The sequence below is a fragment of the Rhinoderma darwinii genome, chromosome 9 (assembly GCF_050947455.1).
Source record: "Rhinoderma darwinii isolate aRhiDar2 chromosome 9, aRhiDar2.hap1, whole genome shotgun sequence".
Lineage (NCBI taxonomy): Eukaryota > Metazoa > Chordata > Amphibia > Anura > Rhinodermatidae > Rhinoderma > Rhinoderma darwinii.
In genome coordinates this window covers 95,229,231-95,257,008 of record NC_134695.1, presented here as the reverse complement: position 1 = coordinate 95,257,008, position 27,778 = coordinate 95,229,231, and the positions used below count along the sequence as shown (strand labels likewise).

At 43.7% G+C, this 27,778-nt stretch overlaps 1 protein-coding gene across 2 annotated transcripts; it reads right to left on the bottom strand.

Moving 5' to 3' along the window:
• CBFA2T3 (CBFA2/RUNX1 partner transcriptional co-repressor 3) lies at positions 1–27,778 on the bottom strand. 2 transcript variants are annotated; one of them, XM_075838610.1, is made up of 11 exons: positions 27,376–27,778; positions 10,144–10,290; positions 6,666–6,907; positions 5,242–5,331; positions 3,890–4,074; positions 3,193–3,428; positions 2,323–2,393; positions 1,869–2,073; positions 1,667–1,735; positions 694–884; positions 1–350 (listed from the first exon to the last, which is right to left on the bottom strand). In XM_075838610.1, exons 2-11 carry the CDS (start codon positions 10,262–10,264, stop codon positions 93–95), a joined length of 1,668 nt encoding a protein of 555 aa, XP_075694725.1. In that variant the 5' UTR covers positions 10,265–10,290; positions 27,376–27,778; the 3' UTR covers positions 1–92. The 2 variants fall into 2 exon arrangements, with proteins under 2 accessions (XP_075694725.1, XP_075694726.1); XM_075838611.1 differs by having other exon boundaries at positions 263–350; positions 694–924.

The following is a 27,778-nucleotide window of genomic DNA, read 5'->3' as shown; positions in this document are numbered from 1 at the left end:
AGAATTTGACAGGAGCCCCTTGGTGCGCCTGTTGGGTGCAGCTAGCCATGTGGCTTGTCAGTGTTCGCTGATATTTATGCCTGTTGTATCCATTAGCGAGAAGCGGTATCCAGCAGGAGAGGTGTGGCAGGGGTCCCAGAGCGAGAGGCCGAACTGCTTGTAGTGGGACTGGCTGCAGGTGTAGCCGGGGTGGTTGGTGCTGGCTGTACACTGGGTGGGTGGTGCAGGGATTGGCCACAAACATGATGGTGTTTTTCCCAGTCTTTGTGTTGGCAGAAGGAACCACAATATCGTGCCGTGTTGCAGCCACTGCAGGTCTCACTTGCTTTCCGTCCACAATTCCAACAGCTCTGCACGAGATACAAATAATAAGATTATCACATCTGGCGAATTACATTTTACATTATCCGAGTCTATAAAAACGTAAAACCAATTATACAGTGTACTTGCTTTGTGTGTAAATGATCTATAAGATAAATTACTAATATTGGTTTGAATCTGATTGGTCACTGTGGGATATGACATATTAGAAAAATGACATTTAGATAAATGCGGATTAAAAAAAAATTTGTAATTAGACAAAGCGCCTTATGTCCGTGATCTCATCATCTAGCTCAAGCCTAATTGCTATAATAATGCAAAAAAACTGAATATGCTGTGCAAATGCCTCCAGCAGTGCCCCATGGCCGTTACCTCACTTGAGTCTTCCTGCTGATTGATGACGGACACGGCATCCTCTGACGCTTGCCGCTTTGCCTCCGCCAACGCTCGCTCCATTTTCGCTCTCTCTGAAGTGATGAGGTCGTGAGCCTTGCGTTCTGCTTCCGACACGGCTTTCTGCAACTCCGACATGGCCTGGCGTTTGACTTCGTTCACCGCCTCCTCTGTGCGGGCAGAGAGACAGCTCAGATGGGAAGATGAGCCCTGAGAGGTGGGGGGGACTCAGGTATAGGAGGGGTTTAAAGATTTAAGTATATACCCTACAATACAACTTTTATATGTGTACTTTTATTTTTGTACAGTAAAACATCATATACAAACAACCATAACATTTCACTAATGATGTACTGCAAAAGTGGCTTATTTTATAAAATTATCTAGGCCCCAATTTACACTCTAAGGGCCCTTGGTAAACAATGTGCAACAAACTACAGCATCATACAGTGGAAGAAGTATAATGTGTGTGAACACAAATGACTGGGGCAAAATCAGCAGCGAGATTAAGGCTGGGTTCACACGACCATGTTACGTCCGTAATGGACGGACGTATTTTGGCCGGAAGTCCCGGACCGAACACACTGCAGGGAGCCGGGCTCCTAGCATCATAGTGATGTACGACGCTAGGAGTCCCTGCCTCTCCGTGGAACTACTGTCCCGTACTGAAAACATGATTATAGTACGGGACAGTTGTCCTGCAGCGAGGCAGGGACTCCTAGCGTCGTACATAACTATGATGCTAGGAGCCCGGCTCCCTGCACTGTGTTCGGTCCGGGACTTCCGGCCAAAATACGTTCCGTCCATTACGGACGTAACATGCTCGTGTGAACCCAGCCTTAGACTCCATGAACAATACAGATTCTAATGGTCAATGCGTCAAATATCACATCATTTGCTACGCATTGCTGCATTTTGCCCTCTCATTCTGCCCACAGAGCCTATCACTCACCTGCCTTCCTCCAGATCTCTTCTGGCATATACCCGGCTGGTGGCCTATGTAGGAATTCCCGGGACGGTTCTAAAGGGGAAGAATTAAATGTTATAAGTTCAAATGGTCACAGAGTTCCCTCTCTAATTCCTGTGCCACAATCATTGACTTGTCATTACTTATGTGTCCCTGCCTGTCCCACTCAGATGCTACTCAGACTAACCTGCTGGGGAGGACTCGGTGCTAGAGGAACTGTTGAGGTGTCTCCCAGGCTGAGCCACAGTGCTGACACTCTTTTTCAAGTCCTCTGCATCACTGTAGCGGCGTACCCAGTGGTTAAGCTCTTCTCTGTCTGCTTCCTGGCAGCGGCGGAGGACAGTTAGGGAACGCCGTGTTTTTTCCACCATATCCATGATACAGTTTAGCAGCTGATAAATAATAATAATAGGCACAATTTTAATGATTTATATTATATTTTATTTCAGATATTTACCAATTACTAATGACAAAACGGGGAGGAACACACTCCAATACATATCAGAACAGGTCAATTTATTCAAATTGGGGGCTCCGATCCCTGGAGTACCCAATAACTAACAGTCTATTTTATTAGTCTACTGTAGAGGAATGGTAGTATCCCTTTCCCTTTAATGCCAGGATAAAATTTGCCCACTCACGTTGTTGAGATGTTTCCATTCCTCCGCCCACTCGCGTTCCGTCAGCCTATGATCAATTACCTCGTGCACAGCTGAAATGCGAAAACACAAGCTGGTTAGGTGAGGTCCTTTAATAGTTGGGTTTGCTTCACGGTAGTCCGTTTTTTATTACATGCTGGGAGTAGGAGGGTATAGTTTATAGAGTAGGTATGAACCGATGGGTGGACGGAACAAGCACATTTTTGGCCTTTGGCAATGCAAACCTACAATCCAGCAGTGAGCAAGAAAGCGTCATGTATGTCAGTGGTGTGATCACACTATTTTGTGGTAGTGATGTCATCGCACTGTACTGTACTAGTCACAGAGCATAGTGTTAGTGCTATCACACAGCACGGCAGCTGATGTTTCAATGACACTGGGTAATGGTGCGATCACACTGTTTTATTGGCATCTGCTAGATTGGAATCTAGAAACACCAAGAATAGAATGTATGAGGTAACTCCAATACATCAGATATAAGTACATAATATCATAGTCATATCACTGGACATTCCTACAGATATTTCTTCCATTTATTTCTTTAATTTATGGAAATGAAACAACTTCTTCAAGAGATTGTCTCAAGAAGACAACCCCTTCCTCTCATGGGTCCGGCTTCTAAAACGCCCAGTGATCTGCTGTTATTGGAAATCTAGTATTACATAGTGGTCATTGAAAAGACCAGGTCTACCAGAGTTGGATTAGTGGCTCCATTGGGTCCCGAGTGGGGAACACCCCTCTATGACGTCCATATGTCCTAATAGGACAAATGGAGATGGGTTGTCTTTAAAGGATAATTTAGGAATTACGTTTCCAGTGCACTGCCTGAGCGCACAGAGCCATCTCCCTCACCTGCCTGTCGGTGACGCTCTCGCATCTCTCGTGGATCTGTATGTCGGTAGTGGTGGGCGAGCACCATGTCCTCTAAGCGATAGTGCTGGGTAGGTGGTGGGGTGGGGTGTGGGAGACCATTGGTGGGTGGGTGAAGGAGCCCATTACTGGGACTGTATCTTTGTGCTGGGCTTGTGGTGCATGGACGCTTGGGGAGGTGGTCCGGATGGAGACCTTCCTGCGCACTCTCTTTGGTCCTAAAAGAAGAAGAGAATAATTATCCTCTGCCTTTCTGCAAAACACAGGTAAATTAAACATTTTTGTAATGTCCCATACTTAGAGATTTCCTTACTAGTTCTGGTATTATATCCCTAGTTTTCCATAAGGATGTCCATTAATGGATCCCTCATGATAACATGCAATCACACCATTACTGATTTCTTTCAATGTTGTTGTGAAGACATATGAAAGGGACATGGACATCCTGGAGATGTGTTGCCCTCACCAGACTCGCTGAGAACGGACGGTCGCTCTCCTCAGGTCAAGTATCCGGATCATAAGTATTCATCATAAGTATAAACCCTAATGTTTTACATCAAGCATTCCCATAATTAAAACATATCAGAAACCTATCTTCCCCTCAACTTTTATTTCATTCTTTCTGAGACATTAGTTCTCTATTAACAGACTTGTTTTTGTCTTGCGGAGGATGTTGTACCTGTCAGGTGTCCTCCTTTTGCCGTTCTCATTCACTTCCAATAAGATCTCAGAAGAATCACTCGGAGAGCTGCTGACACTGGTGTCAAGGAGGAGCTGCTCATGTTGTGCTAAATACTGTGCAGGACTTTGCTTCGCCAGACGAGCACAGTGAAGAAGCTCCCGCTGCAGTAATGGAAGGTTAGCCTACAATAGAGAGTAACAGTAAGCCTATCATTTCATGTACTTGAGTACTCCAGAAGGCAAAGAGAATTTAAAGGAAGTATATCATGGAGCCCGATGAACTAGATAGATAGATAGATAGATAGATAGATAGATAGATAGATAGATAGATAGATAGATAGATAGATAGATAGATAGATAGATAGATAGATAGACAGATATGAGATAGATAGATAGATAGATGATAGATAGATAGATAGATAGATAGATAGATAGATAGATAGATAGATAGATAGATAGATAGATAGATAGATAGATAGATAGATAGATAGATAGACAGATATGAGATAGATAGATAGATAGATAGATAGATAGATAGATAGATAGATAGATGACAGATAGATAGATAGATAGATAGATAGATAGATAGATAGATAGATAGATAGATAGATAGATAGGAAGATAGATAGAGAGATAGATAAAAGATAGATAGATAGATAGATAGATAGATAGATAGATAGATAGATAGATAGATAGATAGATAGATAGATAGATAGATAGAGAGATAGATAGATAGATAGATAGATAGATAGATAGATAGATAGATAGATAAAAGATAGATAGATAGATAGATAGATAGAGACAGAGAGAGAGATAGATAGATAGAGAGAGAGAGAGAGAGAGAGAGAGATAGATAGATAGATAGATAGATAGATAGATAGAGAGAGAGAGAGAGAGATAGATAGAGAGAGAGAGAGAGATAGATAGATAGATAGATAGATAGATAGATAGATAGATAGATAAAAGATAGATAGATAGAAGTGTATACGTCTTAGGCTAGAGCTACACGGCGACTTTGGTCAAAACACAGGCCACGTGGCCAAAGATCACTGTGTGCTGAGCACACATCGCATGTAAAGTCAGTGTGGCCACATCGCGATCCGCGGGCTTGCCGTGACTGCGACCAACAGGTTTGCCTTGACTGCGACCCGACAGTTGCAAGAAATCCATCAGGTTTGTATCACTTGTGACTGTTAAGTCGCGTTCGCAGCAACGCGCAGGTCACAACGTGGCCACAATTATTTTGATTACATGCAATTCACGTAGGGGCACGCTTTGACCGCGTGGGCTGTGTCACAGCCAAAGTCGCTGTGCAGCCCTAGTCTTATAGGATGGACTTGTGAGTTATACCTTTAGGAAGGGGATGACAAACGGCCGGAGAGGAAAGTTGGTGGCTTCTTGTAGCTTCGAATGAAACTCCTCAATTGTGAGTGTGGAATTCTGGGAAAATAGAAAAAAAAAACACTTTACTCCCGCTGCTTCACTATATATTTTTCCTGATTCTCGAAGGCATTTGTGAGGAATCAATATTCTACTATTTTGTGAGCAAAATTAATGCTTGATAGAAAGTAAAAAATCTTTTAGTCCATTATCCAATAATATGGCAATTCCAATAGTAGTACATTTCAATATGTACACAAAATTGGAACTGGATTATAAAGGGAAGAGAAGAGGTCTGCTGATTGGTGGGGTCCCAGCAATGGGAGCCCCAAAGATGAAACATTTATGACATATCCTGTGCTGTAATAACCCTTTAAGATATGTGATAAACACATGTCCGGTGATTTCTATTAATTTCATAAAGAGATGTAACAAAGTTGAGTTTGTTAGATGTAGTAGAGCTAGGTTTGCAATTTAACAAAAGACTAAAATAAATACATTTCTTATGTCTTTTTCACGCAACCGTATTTCTTGTCAGTGTGCTGTCCATTTTACCAACGGGCAACACATTAACCCGTACAAGTCAGTGAGGCTATTTACACATCTGGTATTTTTTTTCACGGAGCACGTTTCCGTTGCGAGAAACTCACAGCATGCCCTATTTTGGTCCATTTTTGCGGAGCAGACTCGCCCATTAAAGTTTATGGGTGCGTGAAAAAAACGGACCGACGACATTTGTGTGCTGTTTATTTTTCACGGATCAGTTGCTAAAGAAATGCAGAAAAAAAAAGTGAAACCAGGAAGTGCTTGTAGAGGAGAAACGCGGATGAGAAAAATGTCCGACACACGTACACCACACTGACGCAACACTGAAATACATATGGATGAAAAAGTTCCGTTTTTTTGCAATGCAAATTAGACACGCGTGTGTGAATAAGGGTATGTGCACACAATAACTGCAATTACGTCTGAAATTACGGAGCTGTTTTCAGGAGAAAACAGCTCCTGAATTTCAGACGTAATTGCATGAACTCGCGTTTTGCGGGGCGTCTTTAACGGGATTTAATTTGGAGCTGTTCTTCATTGAAGTCAATGAAAAACGTCTCCAATTACGTCCCAAGAAGTATCAGCACTTCTTTTGACGAGGCAGTAATTTTACGCGCCGTGTTTTGACAGCGACGCGTAAAATGACAGGTCGTCGGCACAGTACATCGGCTAACTCATTGAAAGTAATGGCCAGATGTTTACCGACGTATTGGAGCCGTTTTTTCAGACGTAATTCAAGGCGTAAAACGCCTCCATTACGTCTGAAAATAGGTCGTGTGAACCCAGCCTAAGGCCTAAAACTTTTCCTAAGTCCAGTCAGGGATGCAGCTTTTCAATTTTGTACTCACCACAAGTCCGAGCACCAGTGCACGCACACGTTCCCCAATCTCTGGAGATATATCGCTGCCAAACTGCTGTAAGGTCGTCAGGAAGCGCTTGAGTTTGCTGAGCTGACGAGCACCGCAGGCCGGGGGTAACTGTTGGTTGGTTAATGCGGCAGATGATGATGCGGAGGGTCCATTACTGAAACCATTGGGGGTAGAGGGTGCTCCGTTGATGGCAGTGGGAGAGTGGCTGCTCCCGTTCATCACTGTAAGGAAGAGTCATTAAGGATTATTACTTCACAGGACTGAACAGTTGCACAACCCAACATGATATTTATAAACCACACACAACATTCCAGTCCTTGTCTACCAGCACTTGTGTTGACCAGACAAGAGCACCAAAAATCCCACCTCAGATGCATCTGTCATACCCATGTAGCAGTGACAGGCTTTTTCTACGATAACGGTTTTCTCCGTTCTATATTACCCCGTGAATAGCAAGTGCATGACCGAATAACTACCTTGCAGAAAAAGACCTTCAGCAATGAAAACACAAAAATGTAATGACGGGACGCAAACAGCTAAGTCACCTGGAAATCACCGATACCTAACTTTTTGGGTATTTTTCCTATTATTTCTATAAAATATTTAATTGCAGGCGCTCTAAAAACAATTCTCATTGGCTCCTGGAGTTGTCTTACCGGCTTCTGTGTTCTACAAAGTTTTGTCCATATCTGGTGTAAACTATATGCCATAAAGCAAAAATTCATATATTTTACCCAATGCAGCTTAAAAAATGCAGCATCAGGATCCAAATTGCACATAAACAGAATGGTTACGGTCTTTAAAACAAAATATGGTTCCAGCCCCTATCTCGTGCAAATCCAAATTTTCTGCAAGTGTTTGCCTTTAACAAATGTTACTATATTGGATATCCATGCAATAGAGACAAGGCCTCAGGATCAGGTACAGGAGCCTCCAAAGTCCTGCAGCCTCCACTTACCTTTCACGGTATCTCTACCACTATCCCTATTGCGGTCTGCTCTCCTAGCACTAACACACTGGCACCGAATGCAGGCTGAGGGGCGGCCCACGAAAGAGCAGCCCAAAATAACCACATGCCCACAACTGACAGGTGGGATCCCAAAGTGACAGAGTGTATGTGTGTGTGTGTGTGTGTGTGTGTGTGTGTGTGTGTGTGTCTCACATGCTCTCTATGTATCCGTGCTGCATGCTTGTGGTGCGGATAAAGACTGTGGGGAATACTCGTGTGTACAGAACATCAAAAATACGTGACAGCCACACAATAATAAACACAAGCGCGTGTGGATTACAGACACAAAAACACACATTAGAGACATGGATTATGGACAGGAGTACATACATGCATCTGTTCTAAACTAAAACGCGTCAAATCAGAAACTTCCACAACCCAACATCTAATTACACAACATCTAGCTAAGGGCAGCACATTCTCCTGGACCTGTCGAGAGGCATTGATGCCGCGTGCGAGAGAATGGATGGAAATAGCGAGAGTCGCACTCATGTATTATTATTAACTGTGTAGATTGGACCCAAAATACCAAGGAGTAAAAGATACTCCCACCAAAACTAGACCTATCTCACCAGGCACCGAGTATGGGCCATTGTTAGGAACCATCTTGGCCGAAATTTCAGCAAAATTACCTGTTCCTGAAATAGTGAAACAACGAAGAAGACAAACAGCCAGAAGATGTATGGACATCGTGACAAATATACCATGAACATGTCAAGAAGAAGCCAGGAGACCCAACCAGAAGACCGGATATTCTGGAGATACACTCGTGAACATAGCCACTAGAAGTCCTTCAACTAAACTAAATAGTTGGGTGTCTAACCTAATCTATAGCTTATTAAGATCCATCCACCAGAAAATCAATGGATCCAAGAGATGAGGTGGCATTATGTACAATATTATGTGGGTAAACTAAAGAGGGAATATCTTGTGCCTCCTCACATTTAACAATGCCAGGTCTTTACAGCCATCCTATATTCATCTATTAACTGAACCCGTCTACCAATATAAGACATGGGTTTAAGGTGAAATCACACGTGACGGATTTGCGGCAAAAAAAATCTGCAGAGGAATACAGTACAAGGCAAATGGATGAGATTTTAACAAATATTGAAATTGACCTGTGGTGTAGATGTTAAAATACGCAGAATTCTGATGCAGAATGCTTGCGGCTTTATTACCGATTTTTACCATTGACTTTCGCCAGTGAGGAGGTCAAAATCTGCAATGTATTGTTGCAGATTTTGCGGCCGATTACATGCAGATCTCCAGCAAAAACTGCAATTACAAATTTTAAATGATTTAATTTTTTGGTCTTTAGAAGGGTACCCGCAGGGAAATCCACACTATTTTGGTACAGATTTGTTTTGCAGAATTCCCTGCAGATTTGATGTTGAAAATATTCCTAGCAAATCTGTCTGAGTGGACTTAGGGTATGTTCACACGCAGTGTTTTCAGACGTAATTCGGGCGTTTTACGCCTCGAATTATGCCTGAAAAAACGGCTCCATTATGCCTACAAATATCTGCCCATTGCTTGCAATGGGATTTACGGTGTTCTGTTCCCACGAGGTGTAATTTTACGCGTCGCTGTCAAAATACGACGCGTAAGAAGACACCCGTAAAAAAAGTGCATGTCACTTCTTGGGACGTTTTTGGAGGCGTTTTTCATTGACTCCATTGAAAAACAGCTCCAAAAACGGCCGTAAAATACGCCGCGAAAAACGCAAGTAGCTATAAAAACGTTTGAAAATCAGGAGCTGTTTTCACCTGAAAACAGCTCCGTATTTTCAGACGTTTTTGGTCACTGCGTGTGAACATAGCCTTAACCCTAAAAGAGAATTACGGTAGTCACCAGGTTTCAAATTAGTTCATCTATTAGATACCCTAACAACAGTGGGTTATTCAACAAAGAAGCCGTCACGAGAACCCCCTTAGTGCCGTCCTATACCCTCAACCTCCATAGATAGGAAGTTTGGGGGCCATTCAGTGGGCACAACAGCACCCCCTATTTTGCTTATTCTGTAAATGCCTTAATATACCCCGATTTGTCTGGATATAGATTTTCTTTAGGTAGCTGACTGGAATACCGAAAGACTAGAGCAGGCCGGGATTACTGATGTGCATGATGAAGATGGGAGATCAGCTCTGCAATAGGTTTTAGTTAGGACTAGAAATGAGCAAACTGATTCGCCGGTTCGAGTTTTCCAATTCGCCAATATTCATTAGGAGAATCTATTTGAAATTTCTGTTATTCAAGTTGGCAAATGAGTTTGCCCAATGTTTTGTATGGCACAGCTCAGCAGACTGGGCAGAATGGCAAATCGAATAAACCAATTTGCTCATGCCCAGTTAGAAAATATGTGCAGAAGGTGGATAGAAAGCCTCAGCATCTGTAAGAAAAAGAAGAACAACTTCCATAGATGAGCATGCTATAGCGCCATCTTACTTGTGCTTGGGGTGAAGGAGGAATTGCGGTTGGCCCCCTGGCTCAGGGCAGGTGAGGGAGGGGGCATGTTGGGTGGAGTAGTCCTTGTCTGGGTCTTCACATCAGCTGGGGAGTCTGGCATTGTAATGGCTGTATCGTAGAATTTGCCTGTGGAGAGAAGAAAGACACACGAGTCAAAGGATGCGCAGAGGATTTACATCATCACCTGGAGAAAAAACAAAGTATGTCAGGCGGGATGGATGAAAATGATCGCTCAAGTGGAGCGCGGAGGAGGCGGAGACCGGGCGGACAGGACAGTCAGCAGCAGTTAAAGCTATTCCCAAACACCTGTTGTTAGGATCAGCTGTGCCCCCCCCCATTACCCTCCCTCCTACTGCCACGCTCTGCTATTATTAACCCTTGCCTCGCCGCCGGCGCTCTATTCCTTTGCCAGCAGTGCGGTCCTCAGGGTTCACTGCAGTTTGAGAGCTGAGGACAGGTGTGTGGCAGCTGCTGTGATCTATCCCGCTCTTCAATGTAACTCCGACCAAGACCAAAGAAGGGAACGTAGGGCAGGAGACAGGAGGGAAGAAGTTTGCCAGGGACAGCTCTTCGCCCGTAGCCTTAACCCATTCTTTGCTGTTCATCGGCACAGAGAACCAGGCACCCTGGAGCTCCCTACAAACCGCGTTGTGTCTGTATTGTGTTGCGTACACCTCTCTGGCTAGTAACACAACCTCCAACATATGGGACTGATTCCCCAGTGCCCCCTCCTGGAGGTGATCTCACAGTCTGTGCCACAGATAAGAGGCTCCTGTTATGGGAAACATTTTTTTTTTTTTTTACCACTGGGATTGTTTTTTTGCACTGGATTTTTGACAGGTCCCTGGAAAACTCCAGAGCTCCCAGCACAGGCTCCAGCCGGGAACTCTCCTCCTCTCCTCGGATTATTTTTATTTGCTCTGTAATGGACTGCAGCTGGACGTTTGTGTGAATCTGACATCTGGATTCCATCACCAGCCGCCCGGGCAGCCCGAGAGCTCAGGCTCCTAGCATACTCGCATCTCTACAAATGTGCCACATGCACAGAGGGGAGGAATCAATGGAAAGAGGGCACCTTCCATTATAAGCTTCGGCAATCTGTGCCACGTAATCAACCAGAAGTTCCAGCAAGCCCTGCCAGCTGCATCTTGTAGTTGGTGCGGGCACCAGTAGCCTACATCTGCTCACACTGGACAAAACATGGCTGGCAGCTGCCTTCCGCACAATGAGAAAAATAGTGATAAATTAATTTGGCAGCCATGAAAAATATGTGGAAATAGCATTAAAAAAATGTTTCACGGTACAGCTGCCCAGCAGAGGTGGTTGTTCCAACTTAGGCATTGTTCATAGACATTGTTCTGTTTTTTTAGGTGCTTTTTGAGTGGACCTGAAACTTAATGGCATAAACTAATACTAAACATGTGGCGATAATATGTGCCACGATTATCACACTGTTGCGGTAGATTGCAGTGCGATATCCCATGTTATTGCCAGTCATCTACCGTGAGAGCTTTTTCCTTTAAGGCCTGATTTACACGAGCGTGTGCGTTTTGCGCGCGCAAAAAACGCTGCGTTTTGCGTGCGCAAAAGGCACTTGCCAGCTCCGTGTGTCATCCGTGTATGATGCGCGGCTGCGTGATTTTCGCACAGCCGCCATCATAGAGATGAGGCTAGTCGACGCCCGTCACTGTCCAAGGTGCTGAAAGAGCTAACTGATCGACAGTAACTCTTTCAGCACCCTCGACAGTGAGTTCCGAACACAATATACACCAACCTGTGAATCAAAAACAAGACGTTCATACTTACCATGAACTGCCTGCTTCCTTCAGTCCGGTCTCCCGGCCGTTGCCTTGGTGACGCGTCCCTCTCTTGTCATCCGGCCCCACCTCCCAGGATGACGCGGCAGTCCATGAGACCGCTGCAGCCTGTGATTGGCTGCAGCCTGTGCTTGGCCTGTGATTGGCTGCAGCTGTCACTTGGACTGAATTGTCATCCCGGGAGGTCGGACTGGAGGAAGGAGCCGGGAGTTATCGGTAAGTCCGAACTTCTGTTTTTTTTTACACGTACATGTATATTGTGATCGGAAGTCACTGTCCAGGGTGCTGAACCAGTTTAACTCTTTCAGCACCGTGGGCAGTGACTGTCTCCTGATGTCGCGTACCCGAACATTTTTTGCCGGGTTCGGTCAAAACGAGTTCGGCCGAACCCGGTGAAGTTCGGTGCGCTCATCTCTAATTTGACACTCCGTTTGGATGTTTGTAAACAGAAAAGCACGTGGTGCTTTTCTGTTTACATTCATCCTTTTGACAGCTCTTGCGCAAATCACGCAGTTCGCACGGAAGTGCTTCCGTGCGGCATGCGTGGTTTTCATGCACCCATTGACTTCAATGGGTGCGTGATGCGCGAAAAACGCACGATTATAGAACATGTCGTGAGTTTTACGCAACGCACTCGCGCTGCGCAAAATTCACGCATCGTCTGCACTGCCCCATAGAGTAATATAGGTGCGTACGACACGCGTGAAAAGCACGCGCGTCGCACGCGCGTATATTACGCTCGTGTAAATGAGGCCTTAAAATGAGTAAAGCTGTTGTGTTATCTTCTTCCGCCGTCTCTTAAATGTATCTGTTTCTGGGAAAGCTGGGTAATAACCAATATGGCTGCCATCACAGCTCCGATAGGGGTAGCCACCTCTTGAAAGGCGTGTATTCTGGTCTGTAATCGCACAAGAGCTATTATGCTAGAACGCAGTGCAATATCGTGGGTTATCGCTTTAAAAAAAAAAAAAAATCTAATTTTTGGCGTTTATCACAAATCGCATATGATTTCTCTCCCTATAAGGGTTCTAAAATCGCAATGTACATATCGGATGTGATGCTGCAATCTCATATAGCAATACATCGCAAACAACATGTCAGCGAGGAGCCGTGAATATACTAGGCAGCACTGCGATCCTGGGTGACAAACCCTGAGGGAGCGGTAATGGAGGCCAGATTGGTTGTCACCCAGTTTTCTCAGAAATATATATATTTAAGAAATGGCAGAATAGGATTTTTAATAACCCGAAAGAAGAAAATGATTAGAGGAATTATATCTACTGATTTTATCGGGAAATAACGTAGGTTTGAGGTGGCAAGTAATGCCCTCCCATCTTCTACACGAGTATCGGATAAGTCCGTATACCAACATAGGAAACAAAGTGATTCATGCTTCATCTGTTACTGTTTAATAGTACAATGATAAAGTGGTTTAGGTGACAGGTCCACATGAGGAACATGGGGAAAGAAGGTAAAAATGCACATTAATGTCACAATAATCTGATAAATTCCAGAAAAATGAACGGCTTGAATAGCGGTTTCTTCCAAAATGTCCGTCTGCACTGTGAGTAGTTGACAGATAGACTTTATTACGAAAAGATGTGGGGAAGCGACAGAAAAGAGGAAGAAAATTAACTATATTAATGCAAACAAGCACACGGGAAGAGGAAGAGAGAGCGTGAGAAATGGAGATGTGCTGGGATCATACGACCGTCTGACAGAGGGTGAAAAATGACAAGTAGGGAGCGTGGGAGGAGAGCAAGGGTTAAAACATTTCCCCCCATCAGTCTCGTCCATGCTCTTTAAATGGCTGGAAATGCAGAGCAGATGTTGGGAGGCAGATCCCAGCCAGAGCCGGCCCTGCTCCTAAATAAAGTAAAGTATTCCTGAAATTCAGGACTAAGCCCCGCCAAGAACAACTCCAGATAAGACCCTGAGACACTGGGCTCCATCTGGTCTGTGTTATGGAAACACTCAGTGCAGCTGGAGCCAGGCAAAGGTTGGAGCTGGGAATGAAGGAATGGTGGAGAGCAGACCCTACCTGTCCCGCGTGACACTTTATTATGGCGCGTTCACACAGACGCATTTTCAGGCTAAGCCTTATTTGAATATTATTGGCCAACAACTGGAATGGCCCCCATTACATGAGAGTAGAAAAAAGTTAATTCGCCCTTATAGAATATTTACACACTGATACAATGTGAAGGCTTGAAGGTAAGGACCGTCCATGATACTTTGCACAGTGGTGCTGTATTCAAATTTGAAGGCCCGCTGTGGGTCGTAGATCCTCCTCACTACTGTGTTAGAGATGGAAAGTGGCAACTGGTCTACCTGGGAGTTTACAGTGGGTAATATTAAGGAGTATATCCAGGAATAGAATAAAGAGTCTTTCCCCCAGAAACAGTGCCTCTTCTGTCCGTGGGCTGTGTCTGGTATTGCAGCTTGTCCATATTCCAGTGACATCCTGGACAACCCTTTTAACATTGCAGATACTTATTTTTGTGTCTATAGGGGTCAGTACTATAGGATTTAATCCAGATTTTCAGCTTACTTCACAGTTGTCAACTCCCTTTCCCCACTCCTCTGGGAGGGTAAAATAAAATGCTTTAGACTGGGGCTACTAGATGACACCCATGGCTCATAGTCCTAGTCCAGATCAGTGGTGTAACGATCATGGTTGCAAGGGGGGAGAGGGCCCGTTCAACTCTCATTGCATCATGCGTACCTGACATAAGCCCTCCCCCTCTGTGTGCCTATTTTCACGGCAAAGACCGACCTGCCATATCAGACCCTGGCACGCAAGGTCTGTGCCACGGCGCATACAAGATCCTGAAGTCAGGGGGCCTTGAGCGCTGGGCCCTAAAGCCATGATAAGCCAGGAACGAGATGTGGTGGGGTCTGATTAAGGTGTCTGGGATCTCATATCTCCATGCTGGGGGGGTGGGGTGGATTAATAAGTGTGGCATGGGAGCCAACACGCTCTGGTTACACCCCTGGTCCAGATACTGGAAATTGGATGCAAGGCTGCTGCTGCGACAGTATAACCTTCCATTGCTTACAATATACAGTATATGTGTATACAGCGAAACTGCTTCAAAGACACTTTTTTCAGAAGACCACCCTTGATCTAGACCAGACATGATCAATCCTCTAGAAGACCATTTTTTACTGCAATTTTGGGTGGTCGTCTCCAAGGATTGCACTATATATATATATGTATCAAGTGTAGCCCTATTAAACTTACTTTCTTACTTACCTATGAGTTAACCTCCCTTTGTCCCAGTCGGTTCAGCCTATCCAGTTCTAAGGCACCTAGCATGCCCTCTATTATAAACTTGCTGAGCATAATAACACCTTTAATACAGATCTGCCCAAGCTAATATCCCATCTGTTACAGATCTGCAGGAAGCAGTCAGCCACAGGCACATCAAGTCTGATGTGGAGTGCATGGGGTACCGCAGAAGAACACACCACATACTGGCACCGATCAATACAAATCTAGGCATCAGACATTGATAGGTTAATATCCCCCGTCTATCACAGCGGCACATCCTCATGTATGGTAAAATGTCCAGTGCATAATAATGGCAGCATCCACAATTGCCGAGACCATATCTATGGTTCCCGCTAACTACAGGGCCACAGAAGTAAAAGTCACAGTCAATATAAGTCCTTTCGAGTTTTTATACATTCTATTTTGGTATTTCCGACTCCCGTTTCTGGTAAAATTGGTGGATAACAAATATGGTCGCCATTATAGGTCTCATCATCCAGATTCCTCAGACTCGTGAACAGAGATTCTGCCAAGTTATGTAGAAACATATTAAAGCTGAAATATTGAATTCCTACATAACTAAACAGATTTGTCATTCATGAGTCTGGGATAAGCTGGGTGACCACCCCATGTGGAGTTGGTACCGTAGTCATATTTGTTTTCACCCAACTTGTTCCCAACTTTTACAAAATACTACAGGACCTCAGATATGGCCAGGTCGATGGCCCCAAGATGCGGCCAGATGTCAGCTTGAAGTCAATGAGCTAATATAGAATGAACTACAAATTATTATTTTTTTAGGTGGCTATTTTTTTATTTTGTCTTGCGTTTTTTGGCACAGTGCCGGTTTCACAAAATTGCAGCAAGGCTGGATTTGGCCTTTTTTCCCAATATTTAGTGGCGTTTTTCTCCTATAGACCACGATAGTTTTTTGTCAATGTGTGTTGCATTTTTTATGGCATTTCTTGCGCCGTTTTTTTAAATAAAACATGTGTTGGAAAGAGGAATCTTTGTACCACATGAATTGAATCACATGAGTTGGAATGCGAAAAACGCACTATTTGCATAAAACGGCAATTAAAAAACACCATAAAAATAATGCATGTACCATTTTACTAAACGCGTTTTCTTAGCCCGAAAAATGGCACACAAAGTATCTGTAGGGGAGGCCTTAGGCCAGGTTTCCACGCAGCGTAAACCCTGCGGAATTTCCACAACGGAATTCTGTGAGGAAATTCTGCAGCATATACAGTAGCAGCAAACTGGATGAGATTTTGAAAATCTCAGGCCCGCACTGCAGAAAAAACCCCGCAGCGTAAACGTTAATAAATTAATTCCGCAGCATGTCAATTTATGTTGCGTTTTTGTTGCGGGTTTTCTCCATTGAATTCAATAAGAATGCAAATCCCGCAACAGAAAGCCAAGTGTTGCCACTTTTGCGGCGGAAAAAAAATCATACTTACCCAATACACTCCCCTTCTTCCTGCACTCCGGCCTCCTGGGATGACATTTCCTCCCATGTGACCGCTGTAGCCAATTACAGGGCGGAGTCACATGCCCTGCAACGTCATCCAGGGAGGCCTGAACTATGCGCAGAGAAGAGCTAACTATGAACGTTTTAATTTTTTTTACAGTGCTGCTTTCCGCAGCGGAAATTCAGTTCGAAAAACGTGCAGTTTGGTGCAACGTGGTGCAGTTTTTCGGATGGAAGGTGCTGCGGGTTCCAGGTCGGATACGCTGCGCAGATTTTATGCAGCGTATCCGACCCGTGGGAACCCGGCCTTAGGGCTTATTCAGACGAACATATTAAGGAAAACTGCTCCAGACGGTTTTTGCACAGTGGTTTGACAAAAACTCGTCAAAACACTCGTCAAGGCGTTTTTTTCCTCTTTCTGACTAATTGAAATGGGGTTTTGGAGGCGGAAACCGCCTCAAGATGGATCATGACGCTTCTTTTTACCGCGACGCGTTTTTTTTACTCGCGGTAAAAAAACTCGTCCAACTCCCATTGAAATCAATGGGAGGCATTTTCGGGCGGTTTTTGAGGAGTTTTGCGGCGCGGTTTCCGCGGCAAAAAACTCGTAAAAAAACCTCAGTGTGAACAGGGCCTAATAGTCCGTGTGACGGATGTTTTTTTTTTTTTACGGCCGTCACACGGCTGCATGTATTTCTATGGGGCTGTTCACACGGCCGCTGTTTTTATGGTACGTGTGAAGGGCCCTATTTTTGACCGTTTTCACGGATCCCTCAGTAGACTGAAGTCTATGAGGGATCCATGAAAATGGGTCCCACACGGGGCAAGTCGTCCGTGAAAACCGATTCCGCACCCGCCTGTCTGAATATAGCCGAACAGACTTGAGACTGAAAATGTCTCCTCCTAATCACTTCCTTTTCATCTAGGAACTCTCCAAAGGGGTGGGCCGTATTCAAGGGGGGGGGGGGGGTCGAGATATTTTTGCCTGAACTCTTATTGCATAGATAGCAGTGGCCAAGTACCTAATACCAACCAATCAGAGTTCAGCTTTCACTTTCCAGTAGAGTTTATAAAATAAAATATGGATTGGTTGCTATGGGCAGCAAGCTGCTTTTTCTTAGACAGTTTTAATACAAGGCTCTTAGTGTCCCTCGGAGAGTGGGCTAGGGCTATGTTCACATCTGCATCGGAGCATTTGTTCCGACAGATTTGATGAGAAGAATATGGTGTCAAAACGATGGAAGAACGTGAAGGACCCCACTAAAAGTTAATAGGGTCCATCGGACGCCAGTGGTATCTGTCGTACAACGCACCTGTTGCATTATAAATGGAAACCACAATGCAGATGTGAACATAGATTTTCGGCGTGAAATCCGCTCAAAATATCAGCCATGGCGGCATACTTGCTCTATTTCTTTGTAGTAGACAGATCATTGGTACATGACCCCACATGGGTTTTGGGTGGGGACTGTTTTGTGTTTCTCCTCTGCGCTGGGGTCCCGCGTATCTTCCCTGACACTGCAGTGATAAAACACTTTACTTTTAGAACATCGCACCTCGTTCACTACCTATGGGATCAGGCCATCAGTAAATCCTTTCTGCAGCATATCACGCATCACCTTGTCTAATGAACAGTCTGCAGAGCATTCCTTGATTCTTGACTGACAGCCAAAATAGGGCAGGCGAGATAGAGAGCAGTCTCCCCCTAGGCTATGCCAAGACTTTTTTTTTTTTTTTTTACTGTTTTGCCATAGGCTATTTTTTTCTCCAGTTTCGTACAGAACTTCAGATACAAAGAAAAAAACGAATTGGGCGAGTAATAAACTATAGGGCACGGGAAGGGTTGTAACTTATATATCACAACATGGTGTGCATGGAATTGAAGTTTGCCGCCTGGGTTGTACTTTACCAGCCAGCCAAAAATGGCACTTACGTCTGTGCCCCCTCCAACCCCATTCCAACCCGCTCCCACGCCACCTGTTATCTTGATCTAATCATCTGAGTGGCACATGCCAGTATCTGTGGCACTTGGGCAGGTTAAATCCCTTCCTTTACTCTTGCTCTATGTATAAAACGTTCTGAATCCAGCATCTGCTAATCCCGAAAGTCTGATAATCCGGCAGAATATGGCCAAAAAATTAAGCAGATTTTGCGTCAACAATGGGGCTATTATCTTAGGGCTCATTCACACGAACGTTGTATACGTCCGTGTCACGGCTGTTAAAACAACGGGCGTCACGGGGACGCATGTATTTCAATGGGGCCATTCACACGGCCGTTGTTTTAACGGACCGTGTGAAGGGTCCGTTGAAGAATAGAACATGTCCTATTTTCTTCCGTTTTCACCGATCCCTTGACTCAAGTCTATGAGGGATCCGTGAAAACAGTGCAACACTGGTGCAACTCGGACGTCAAAAATGGCAGTTTTTCACGTCCGAGTTTGTACTCGGTCGTGTGAATCTAGCCTTAAGGGTATGTGCACACGTAGTGACCAAAAACGACTGAAAATACAGAGCTGTTTTCAAGGGAAAACAGCCCCTGATTTTCAGACGTTTTTTGAGCAACTCGCGTTTTTCGCGCTGTTTTCGCGGCGTTTTTTACGTCCGTTTTTGGAGCTGTTTTCATTGGAGTCTATGAGAAAATAGCTCCAAAAACATCCAAAGAAGTGTCCTGCGTATAATGTATATAAGTGTCCTGCGTATAATGTATATAAGTGTCCTGCGTATAATGTATATAAGTGTCCTGCACTTCTTTTGACGAGGCTGTATTTTTACGCGTCGTCGTTTGACAGCTGTCAAAAGACGACGCGTAAATTACAGGTCGTCTGCACAATACGTCGGCAAACCCATTCAAATGAATGGGCAGATGTTTGCCGACGTATTGTAGCCGTATTTTCAGACGTAAAACGAGGCATAATACGCCTCGTTTACGTCTGAAAATAGGTCGTGTGAACCCAGCCTAAAGGTTTTCTACCCTTACAATTGAGTGTTATATACTTTTTTATGCGATTCTGTATCTGTTACTCCATAGACAGAATGCATTCTGCTGACGGACCTGAACATTAATGGTAGGGAATCTGACTTACAGCCCTGCATGCATATTATCAGACAGCACAGAGCATGTTCTTGTGATCTTGATATCAAACTGTTAGGGGTGTGTCTGACAAGTTTTATTGACTGTTTCCATTGACAACAAGCAGAATTGTGAATACAGCTCTGGATTATAACAAAGGCTGTAACTCAGCGTCACTAACCGCCCATGTCTGAACGAGGCCTTAGGGTCTACCATTACCATTCATCTTCATGTCAATCTTTTTACAAAGTGCATTTCAGTTCGACACAAGCCCACAACGCCAGGCGCAGACAAATACTACGACTAGAAGAATAATGATCTAGGCGTCGTAGCTTGAAATGCATTAAACAGTTTCACACAGAAATACATTGTGGTTTTCACAATTTGCTGTTTATTTCCACAAATTAGCATCAAGTGTATATTGTATTTATGTTGTTGGTCTACATCTGAACTACACCTCCTGTAATCTGCAGCTGGTAATTGTCTCAATGGGATGTTAGGAGCTATAGTCTGTATCCAGCTGGAGGGACTCGGATTGAATACACCCTATGTTGCACTGAGAGGTATACGACATGGCTGCATCTTGGCACCTCCGCATCCATCTGTCAGGGTATAAATGATAAGCGTTCCCCTCCCCCTTAAACCAAATTGTGAGGACTTCTGCCAAACAATATAAATGACAGTCTGATGATCTTCAGGTTTTGTGTTGTAATTGTCCCTGGGCGTCTCCATTGCGATCGTTGTCAGACTTGTCACACTAGGCCTGTCACTCACGCGCCTCACTTTTGTTTATATAAACAGGTGAATTGTTTGATGCCACAATTAAAACCATCTGCCATGCAAATGACTGCCAATTAACTCATCCTGTTTTAATTACCCTGATAATTGAACTCAATGTGTGGAGAGAATCACAGAGAAATACTAAGTGGTCATAAGGTTCAAAATACCCAAAAGCGATGCATGGATGACTTAATATTTAACTCGTTCCCTATGAAGGATGCCGATGGGGCATAGCTGCTGGACTGGCGCCAATTATTAATGTGTGATTATTTAATTGTACACATGTATCTAATTATGTAAGACGACAGCGGATAATACCCAGTTGGTACCGATCCTTAAAGGTAGCCATTCAAAAATAACTCTATACGACTGACTAAGGCCCCATGCATACGACTACAGATGTCGTCCGTAATTACGGACCCATTCATTTCTATGGCGGACGGACACCTTCCAGTATATTTACGGGATTTACATATATTTACGTATATTTATGTAGATAGGACATGTCCTATTTTTTGCTATTTACGGACCATGCTCCCATACTTTATATGGGAGCACGGCCCTTAAACGCGGATGGCTGTCTGCAGCCGTCAGCGGCCGGCCTTGCCCGTAATCACGGACAGTGATTACGGACAGTGACGTGTGCAGGGGGCCTAATCACTGGATCGACTCTGGCTTGAAATCAAATGTTGAAAAAGCTGAATTAGGCCTTATTAATACAAGCAGATTTCACATCCATGTGCTGTCCCTTTAAATAATTGACAGCACACTGACCAATGCCAATCAGATCTGTCTAATGTTATGTCAATCAATGACCAATCAGAGCACGATATACAGTAAAGCTCTGATCATCCAGCACACTCTAGCCTGATGTGGTTCTAGATTCATGTTTTTCCAGACTATTGGAGGTTTAAATTGAATACATTTTGTTGCGCAGCCAGCAGCTGATGTCTTCAACCCATCCTTAAAGGGGTTGTCCACAATTAGGAAAACATGGCTGCTTCCTTACAAAAACAGCGCCACACCTGTCCACAGGTTGTGTGTGGTATTGCAGCTCTGCCCCATTCACTTTAATTGAGCAGAGCTGCAATACCAGACACAACCCATGGACTTGTGTGGTGCTATTTTTGGAAGAAAGCCGCCATGTTTTTCTAATCCTGTACAACCAGCCGTTAAATTGAGCACAACAATTATTCATATTTTTTAAATGTCATGCAAATGGGAAAACAAGACAGTGCAATGTTATTGATGACAGAGTCTGGATAAGGGCATCATTTTGCAGATCCTGTCAGTGTTACTTGGCATACGCCAGACTGAAGCATTGAGGGGGTTGAGGTGTTTCTGCATGCTGGGTGCGAGGATGATCGCGCAGCACATATAGCACACTATTTGCACAGGAACAGAAGGGCTGGCACTGATCGGTATCACGGTGTGTGTGGATGGCACGGCGCCACCCCTTACAGAACTTAGAAGTAAGTAGATTGCTCAGAACTGAAATGGAAGAAAATAAGAGTATAATAGTAATTTGCTTGTTTATTTAGGCTGAGCCCTTTTCTATGATATATGTATATATATATGGTACACATCAGCATAAACCCCAGGAGCCAGGTAGCCAATGCTGCTAGAAATTTTCCGATGGCACCTGATCCCTTGTTCGATCTTTTCTATTGGAGTTTATGTGGGTTCCTATTTCTTGGCTTCTAAAAAAAAATAATCAGATTAGCTCCAAAATTAGTGTAATGTTGCCAAAAAGTCTATAGTCCTGGCATATATAAGATGCATGCTTTTATACGTAGGAAATTGGATACCATGTATGACACGCAATTGCGCTAATCTGAATTATATCCCAATGGAAGAAATATAAAAGATAAATAAAATTTGATAGAGATCTTAGGAGTCTGGTGGAGGTCACCTACTACTAGGCCATGGCTGGAAAGCCCTTTCAGGTACGCTATCCTGGGAGCAGGTGGGTCCCAATACAGTACAACTTAATGGCATATTTTCTGCAACTTGCCTAAAATCCATTTGTAAGGTACATAGTTGTCTACCTAATCATGAAGAAGTTGAATAGGTTTCTTAAGGAGATTTAAGGTGGACTGGTGTAGACATATTTGCTGTTGTGTCCATATTGCTTGTCTGCAAATCATTCTAGCCTAGACTGATATGCAGAATTTAAAGGTAAGGGTTGAATATTAAATTAGGGAGCCTGCCACCAGGGAAGGTTCCTTTTAGATTAGGGTATCTGTACAATGATCTATCAAAGTAGATCAATTGGACACTACTGCACCCACCAGTTGGATTCCCGATGTGCCAACAGTAGAATTTAGAATAAGAATGCCATGCTCTTCCTGTTTTGAGTCAGGACTACAGGGAAGTGTGTCATGTGATGCCTCTTGGCTCTGCTGAATGGCTGTGAGGGCTCACAGAGGGGAGGTACTTACTTTATAAACTCCTGTCCAGCCCGTGTGTTCACATCAGTGTTAGGGTTCTGTTGATGTGACCCATAAACGGAACGGTGGCAAACGGAATGCATCTGAAACAACAGAATTACCATTGAAATCAATGGTAATTCTAACGGAAGCGATGATTTCCGTTTGGACTCTCGTTCATCTTTTCCTCTGACGGAAGAGAGCTAAACAGAGCTTAACGGTAGTGTGAAATGAGCCTCAATAGCGCAGCCGACTGCGTTATTTTTTCCGCCCAAAAATTTGAAAACACAGAACGGAGACAAACGGAAACCATTTGTAACTAAAGAATTACCATTGAAATCAATGGTAATACAAACGGAAGCTATGGTTTGCGTTGATGGGTTCCTCCGATGGAAAGGTCTGACAGAACCCATCAACGGAACCTGAACGCTGATGTAAACACACTGGCACCTTTGTGTTCTGGTGCTGATGGGCATGACGGCCAGTGGTTTAGTGAGCAATGATATTTTTTTCTATTATAACATCTGGAACGTATCTACAGCATATTATTATTGTGGCATTTTTTAATCAGTCATTAAATTAGCTACAACATCGATAACGGGTAACATATCAGTGAGCGCAATGCCATAAGATTTAGATTTCCAGTATGAACTTGGCAGGACGTCTCTTCCTGTGGGGCTCTTGTGATCTCATCGTTACCACAAAGGAAGCGTGAGAGCGGAGAGAAGGAATATTGTGTCAATGTAATAATTGTGTCAATTTTACAAAAAACAACAACAAATAGACACCAAACCTAAACTTTATCTTATCTCTTTGTTGTGCAAGTGATCGCGATATATTGTTCCCTTTCTTTAGCCATTTCTGACTGTTCTATTGATATGTCATAAACTTTACTCAATCGGGAGACAAAGATCTGCGCGGTTCTGGTTCACGAGACTCCCACAATCCTAAATATGGGTCTGGTTTCCATAACTCCCATTAATTCCAATGGAGAGAAACCATGCGCATGGGGCCGGCTCTCTATGAGCAACTGGGAAAAAAAACAGCCCATATTTTAATTATATTTTAATTCCCATTTTACCCAACTGGGAGCCAATTTATGATGTAAAATATGTTATATTATTGTCAGTGTGATGTCATCATAGTCTGTACCGCCTGATAATTAGTGGAATGTGATATCATTCAACTTGATAATGTCCACTAGGGGATTTGTAAGTTGAAGCTCCTGGGCCCCAATGCAAAATCTGTAACAGGGGCCCCCACCTACCATGTGCCATTCATAACAATGGTGTCTTATGTGGCAGAGGAGACTTTCGTACTCCCCCTCTGCCTGAGTGCAACTGCTACCTCTACACCCCCTATGGCTACATCCCTGACTGAATCAGATATGCACCTTGTATGTTTAGTGACATAACATGCATGATGAGTAACACAGATCTATGTTCTAGGAGTTAAGAAAAGTACTGATGGTCTTTTAATATGTTGCACTTAGGGAAAGGACAATACAATGATGTTTTTCAGACCTTCCCGGTTACAGCAGACAGATAACTATCAACCATACTGAGCATAAAGCACCACAACAACACTACAGCACAGTATCAAATATAGACTTACTGCACCGTTCATCCTGCGCTTCCTGGTTCATAAGTAAACGGCCAAAACTTTAGTCAATATGAACACTTAGGGTATGTGCACAAACACTAATTACGTCCGTAATTGACGGACGTATTTCGGCCGCAAGTACCGGACCGAACACACTGCAGGGAGCCGGGCTCCTAGCATCATACTTATGTACGATGCTAGGAGTCCCTGCCTCGCTGCAGGACAACTGTCCCGTACTGAAAACATGATTACAGTACGTGACAGTTGTCCTGCAGCGAGGCAGGGACTCCTAGCATCGTACATAAGTATGATGCTAGGAGCCCGGCTCCCTGCAGTGTGTTCGGTCCGGGACTTGCGGCCGAAATACGTCCGTCAATTACGGACGTAATTAGTGTGTGTGCACATACCCTTATAGGGCAGAGCAGGAGGAGAGAGGAAGCAAGGGGGCGAATATAAAACGGCATAATAATATAAATGCCACTCAGGGTCTGTGGAAATGTGGGTGACAACCCCTATGGGCACAGTAATAACTGGCATTACTGGTTGTGAAATCCAGCATCTATAAGGCCACGTTAACACGTGGCTGCAAATGTTGGTGCAGATTTGGGGCAATTACACAACGAATCTGCAGCAATATTTGCATATTTGACAGGTAATTCAGACGTTGCGGATATCACAGCGGACTTGCCACAGATTTCAGTTTTTGAATTGCAAAGGCTGAAATCCGCAGTGAAATTCGGCTTCTTCTCCGCAACATAATAAGCTGCTGCGGAGGGAAATATCTGCACCGCAGCCTGATTTCCGCACAGTTATTTTTCGCAACGTCTGAACTAAGTTTTCCTAAAAATGTATAGAAACAAATGTAAAAAACGGCTGCTGCAGAATTCCAATGCGGACTGTCCGAGGCAGAATTCAACAGCAATTCCGCCATGTCTGAACGTGGCTTAAGACCTCAGGGAAGGCTGAATAGACTCATTAAAGGTTTTCTCACAAGAGGACGACTCAGGGACTTGAATTTTTAGGTAATTTTTTGGATTGGAGTTAAAAAGTCATCAACAGGAATCAAAGTTTAATCACATAATAATAATAATAATAATAATAATAATAATAATAATAATAATAACGTAACAGTCTATGGTATAAAAAAAGAGACAAATATATAAATTACTCTCAAGAAAGGATCAACCTCCCCTCATTGCCAATCAACAGTGAAGCAAGTTCCTCTATATTATGTAACAAAGCCTACATGCCACAATTTCTCCATTGTAATGCCGCAGATGTAATGCAGCAATTCTTGTAACTACATAAACTGAACATAGACAAAGCACAAATGGGAACAACCTGATATATACTGATGTAATAGAGCGGAGTTTGTCATGTGGCACAACCCACTGATATTACTGTGTGCTGTGGTTTTACATAGGACTGCAGATAAACCTAGCGCATTATCATGTCAGAAAAAGCATTACAACCCCAAAAGGGTTACATGACAAATTTAGCTCTGCTACATCTGTACAACTAATGAAATCGAATTGCTACTGTCATAAATTTTTGCTACAATATCTTAAATATTTGTCGTAACATACAGTGCATAGAAAAACGATCGCAATGAACGCTCCTTATGACTTAGCAATAAACCGCTTTTCAGACGCACTCGCTTTGTAAACGTCGCTGCGGAAATTATATGATTTTTACCACTTGTAGCGATTCGGATTCACAAAGTCAATCCTTTTGCAGGATGATACGAAGAGACGCCCCCATGCCCTTTGGATGTAAACATAAAGCACGTATCTATGGAGAACTGTCGCCGACTGCCGTTTTTTTGTAACGTGTATGGTCGCCTTTAAGGGATTTATGACTTTAAAGCCTCCCTGTTGTCACTGCTGTCCCTGCTTGTCACCAGCCAGGTGTCAGGGACCTCTCTTCTGGTACATAGCAGGCTCCGTAACACTCTGTGTGACAGGCGGATTCTGCAAACAATACCCAGGCAGTGCGTAGAAGAAGATTACATCTTGTATTGTTTGAGAGATGACAGAGCTTACTAAACAGTGCAAGAAACATCCTCCTTCACTGATGATCTCCAAAGCTGATCATCCCGGACTTCAAGAAACATGCTTCCTTTTAAAAAAAATATGGGATTTGATTGCAAGCTCCGGAGGCGAATCCCCTCAGTGCTTTACAACCAGGGATATATTTCTCATTTGCTTTCCCTGTTAACTTCAGAAGGCGAAGAACACGCAGAAGATCTCTGGCTTTTCTCTAAAATAATTTCCGAATCTGCAAGCTGTTGGAGCTGGGACCTGATTTACCCCACACGAGGGATTTTTACATTCATTGTTTTATGTATCGGTAAAATGATGGAGATGGGAAATGTATTACGTTACATAAAAAAACAAATATTTACATAAAAATATATTTAGAATACACAATGATTAGATAAAAGATATAAGAAATTAGAAAACAAGGACATTTTTGCAGAAAAAAAGTAATGCCCCATGCCCTGTATAGGGTCACCTGTGTTTACCAACATGCCATGGCAGAGGAAAAAGAATAGTGAAAAAGTCATGTTTAATGGGATGCCAGTAGTGCAAGCAGAGATCATAGAGAGTCAATGATCTCCCCATAATTCACACCAAAAGATATATAAAGAGATAGATAGATAGATAGATAGATAGATAGATAGATAGATAGATAGATAGATAGATAGATAGATAGATAGATAGATAGATAGATAGATGTTATTTCAGGTCACCTGTCACTCACCTTCCCAGGATCAGACTGGAGCTGGAGGTTACAGATCACTTGGCACAATGATGGGTCCAACAAGAGGTAGGTGCACCATGTCACATCCTGGGGTCCCCCATCCCAGCCTAGAGGTGGTCCCCAGTGTCTCCTTCCACAATCTACAGAGCTGTTCCGCAGTTGGTGACTATCCCTTCCCAGGGGCTTGTGCCCTGTTCTCTCTCCTGGCCACTTTGCAATATTTTTTTGCTTGTGCTTTATGCTTTTTTTTTCCTTTTTTGTTTAGGTGCTTGAGTAATAGTGGTGTCCCCTGCAATCCCAGATCAGGGTGTCCAAAGGCTTGGTGTCCAGGTCCTGTCCAGTGGCAGCGTGTCCCGTTGGCTTTGCAGTGCAGGATGTCCTAGATGCCTCCTCCTTGCTTGGC

Excerpts from the sequence above, each read along its gene's own strand:
- CBFA2T3 (XM_075838610.1), bottom strand. The coding sequence starts at position 10,264 with ATGCCAGACTCCCCAGCTGATGTGAAGACCCAGACAAGGACTACTCCA. Across the intron at positions 6,908-10,143 it reads CTCCTTCACCCCAAGCACAA|TGATGAACGGGAGCAGCCAC; the intron begins GTAAGATGGCGC and ends TCTTCCTTACAG. Across the intron at positions 885-1,666 it reads AGAGATCTGGAGGAAGGCAG|AGGAGGCGGTGAACGAAGTC; the intron begins GTGAGTGATAGG and ends CTGCCCGCACAG.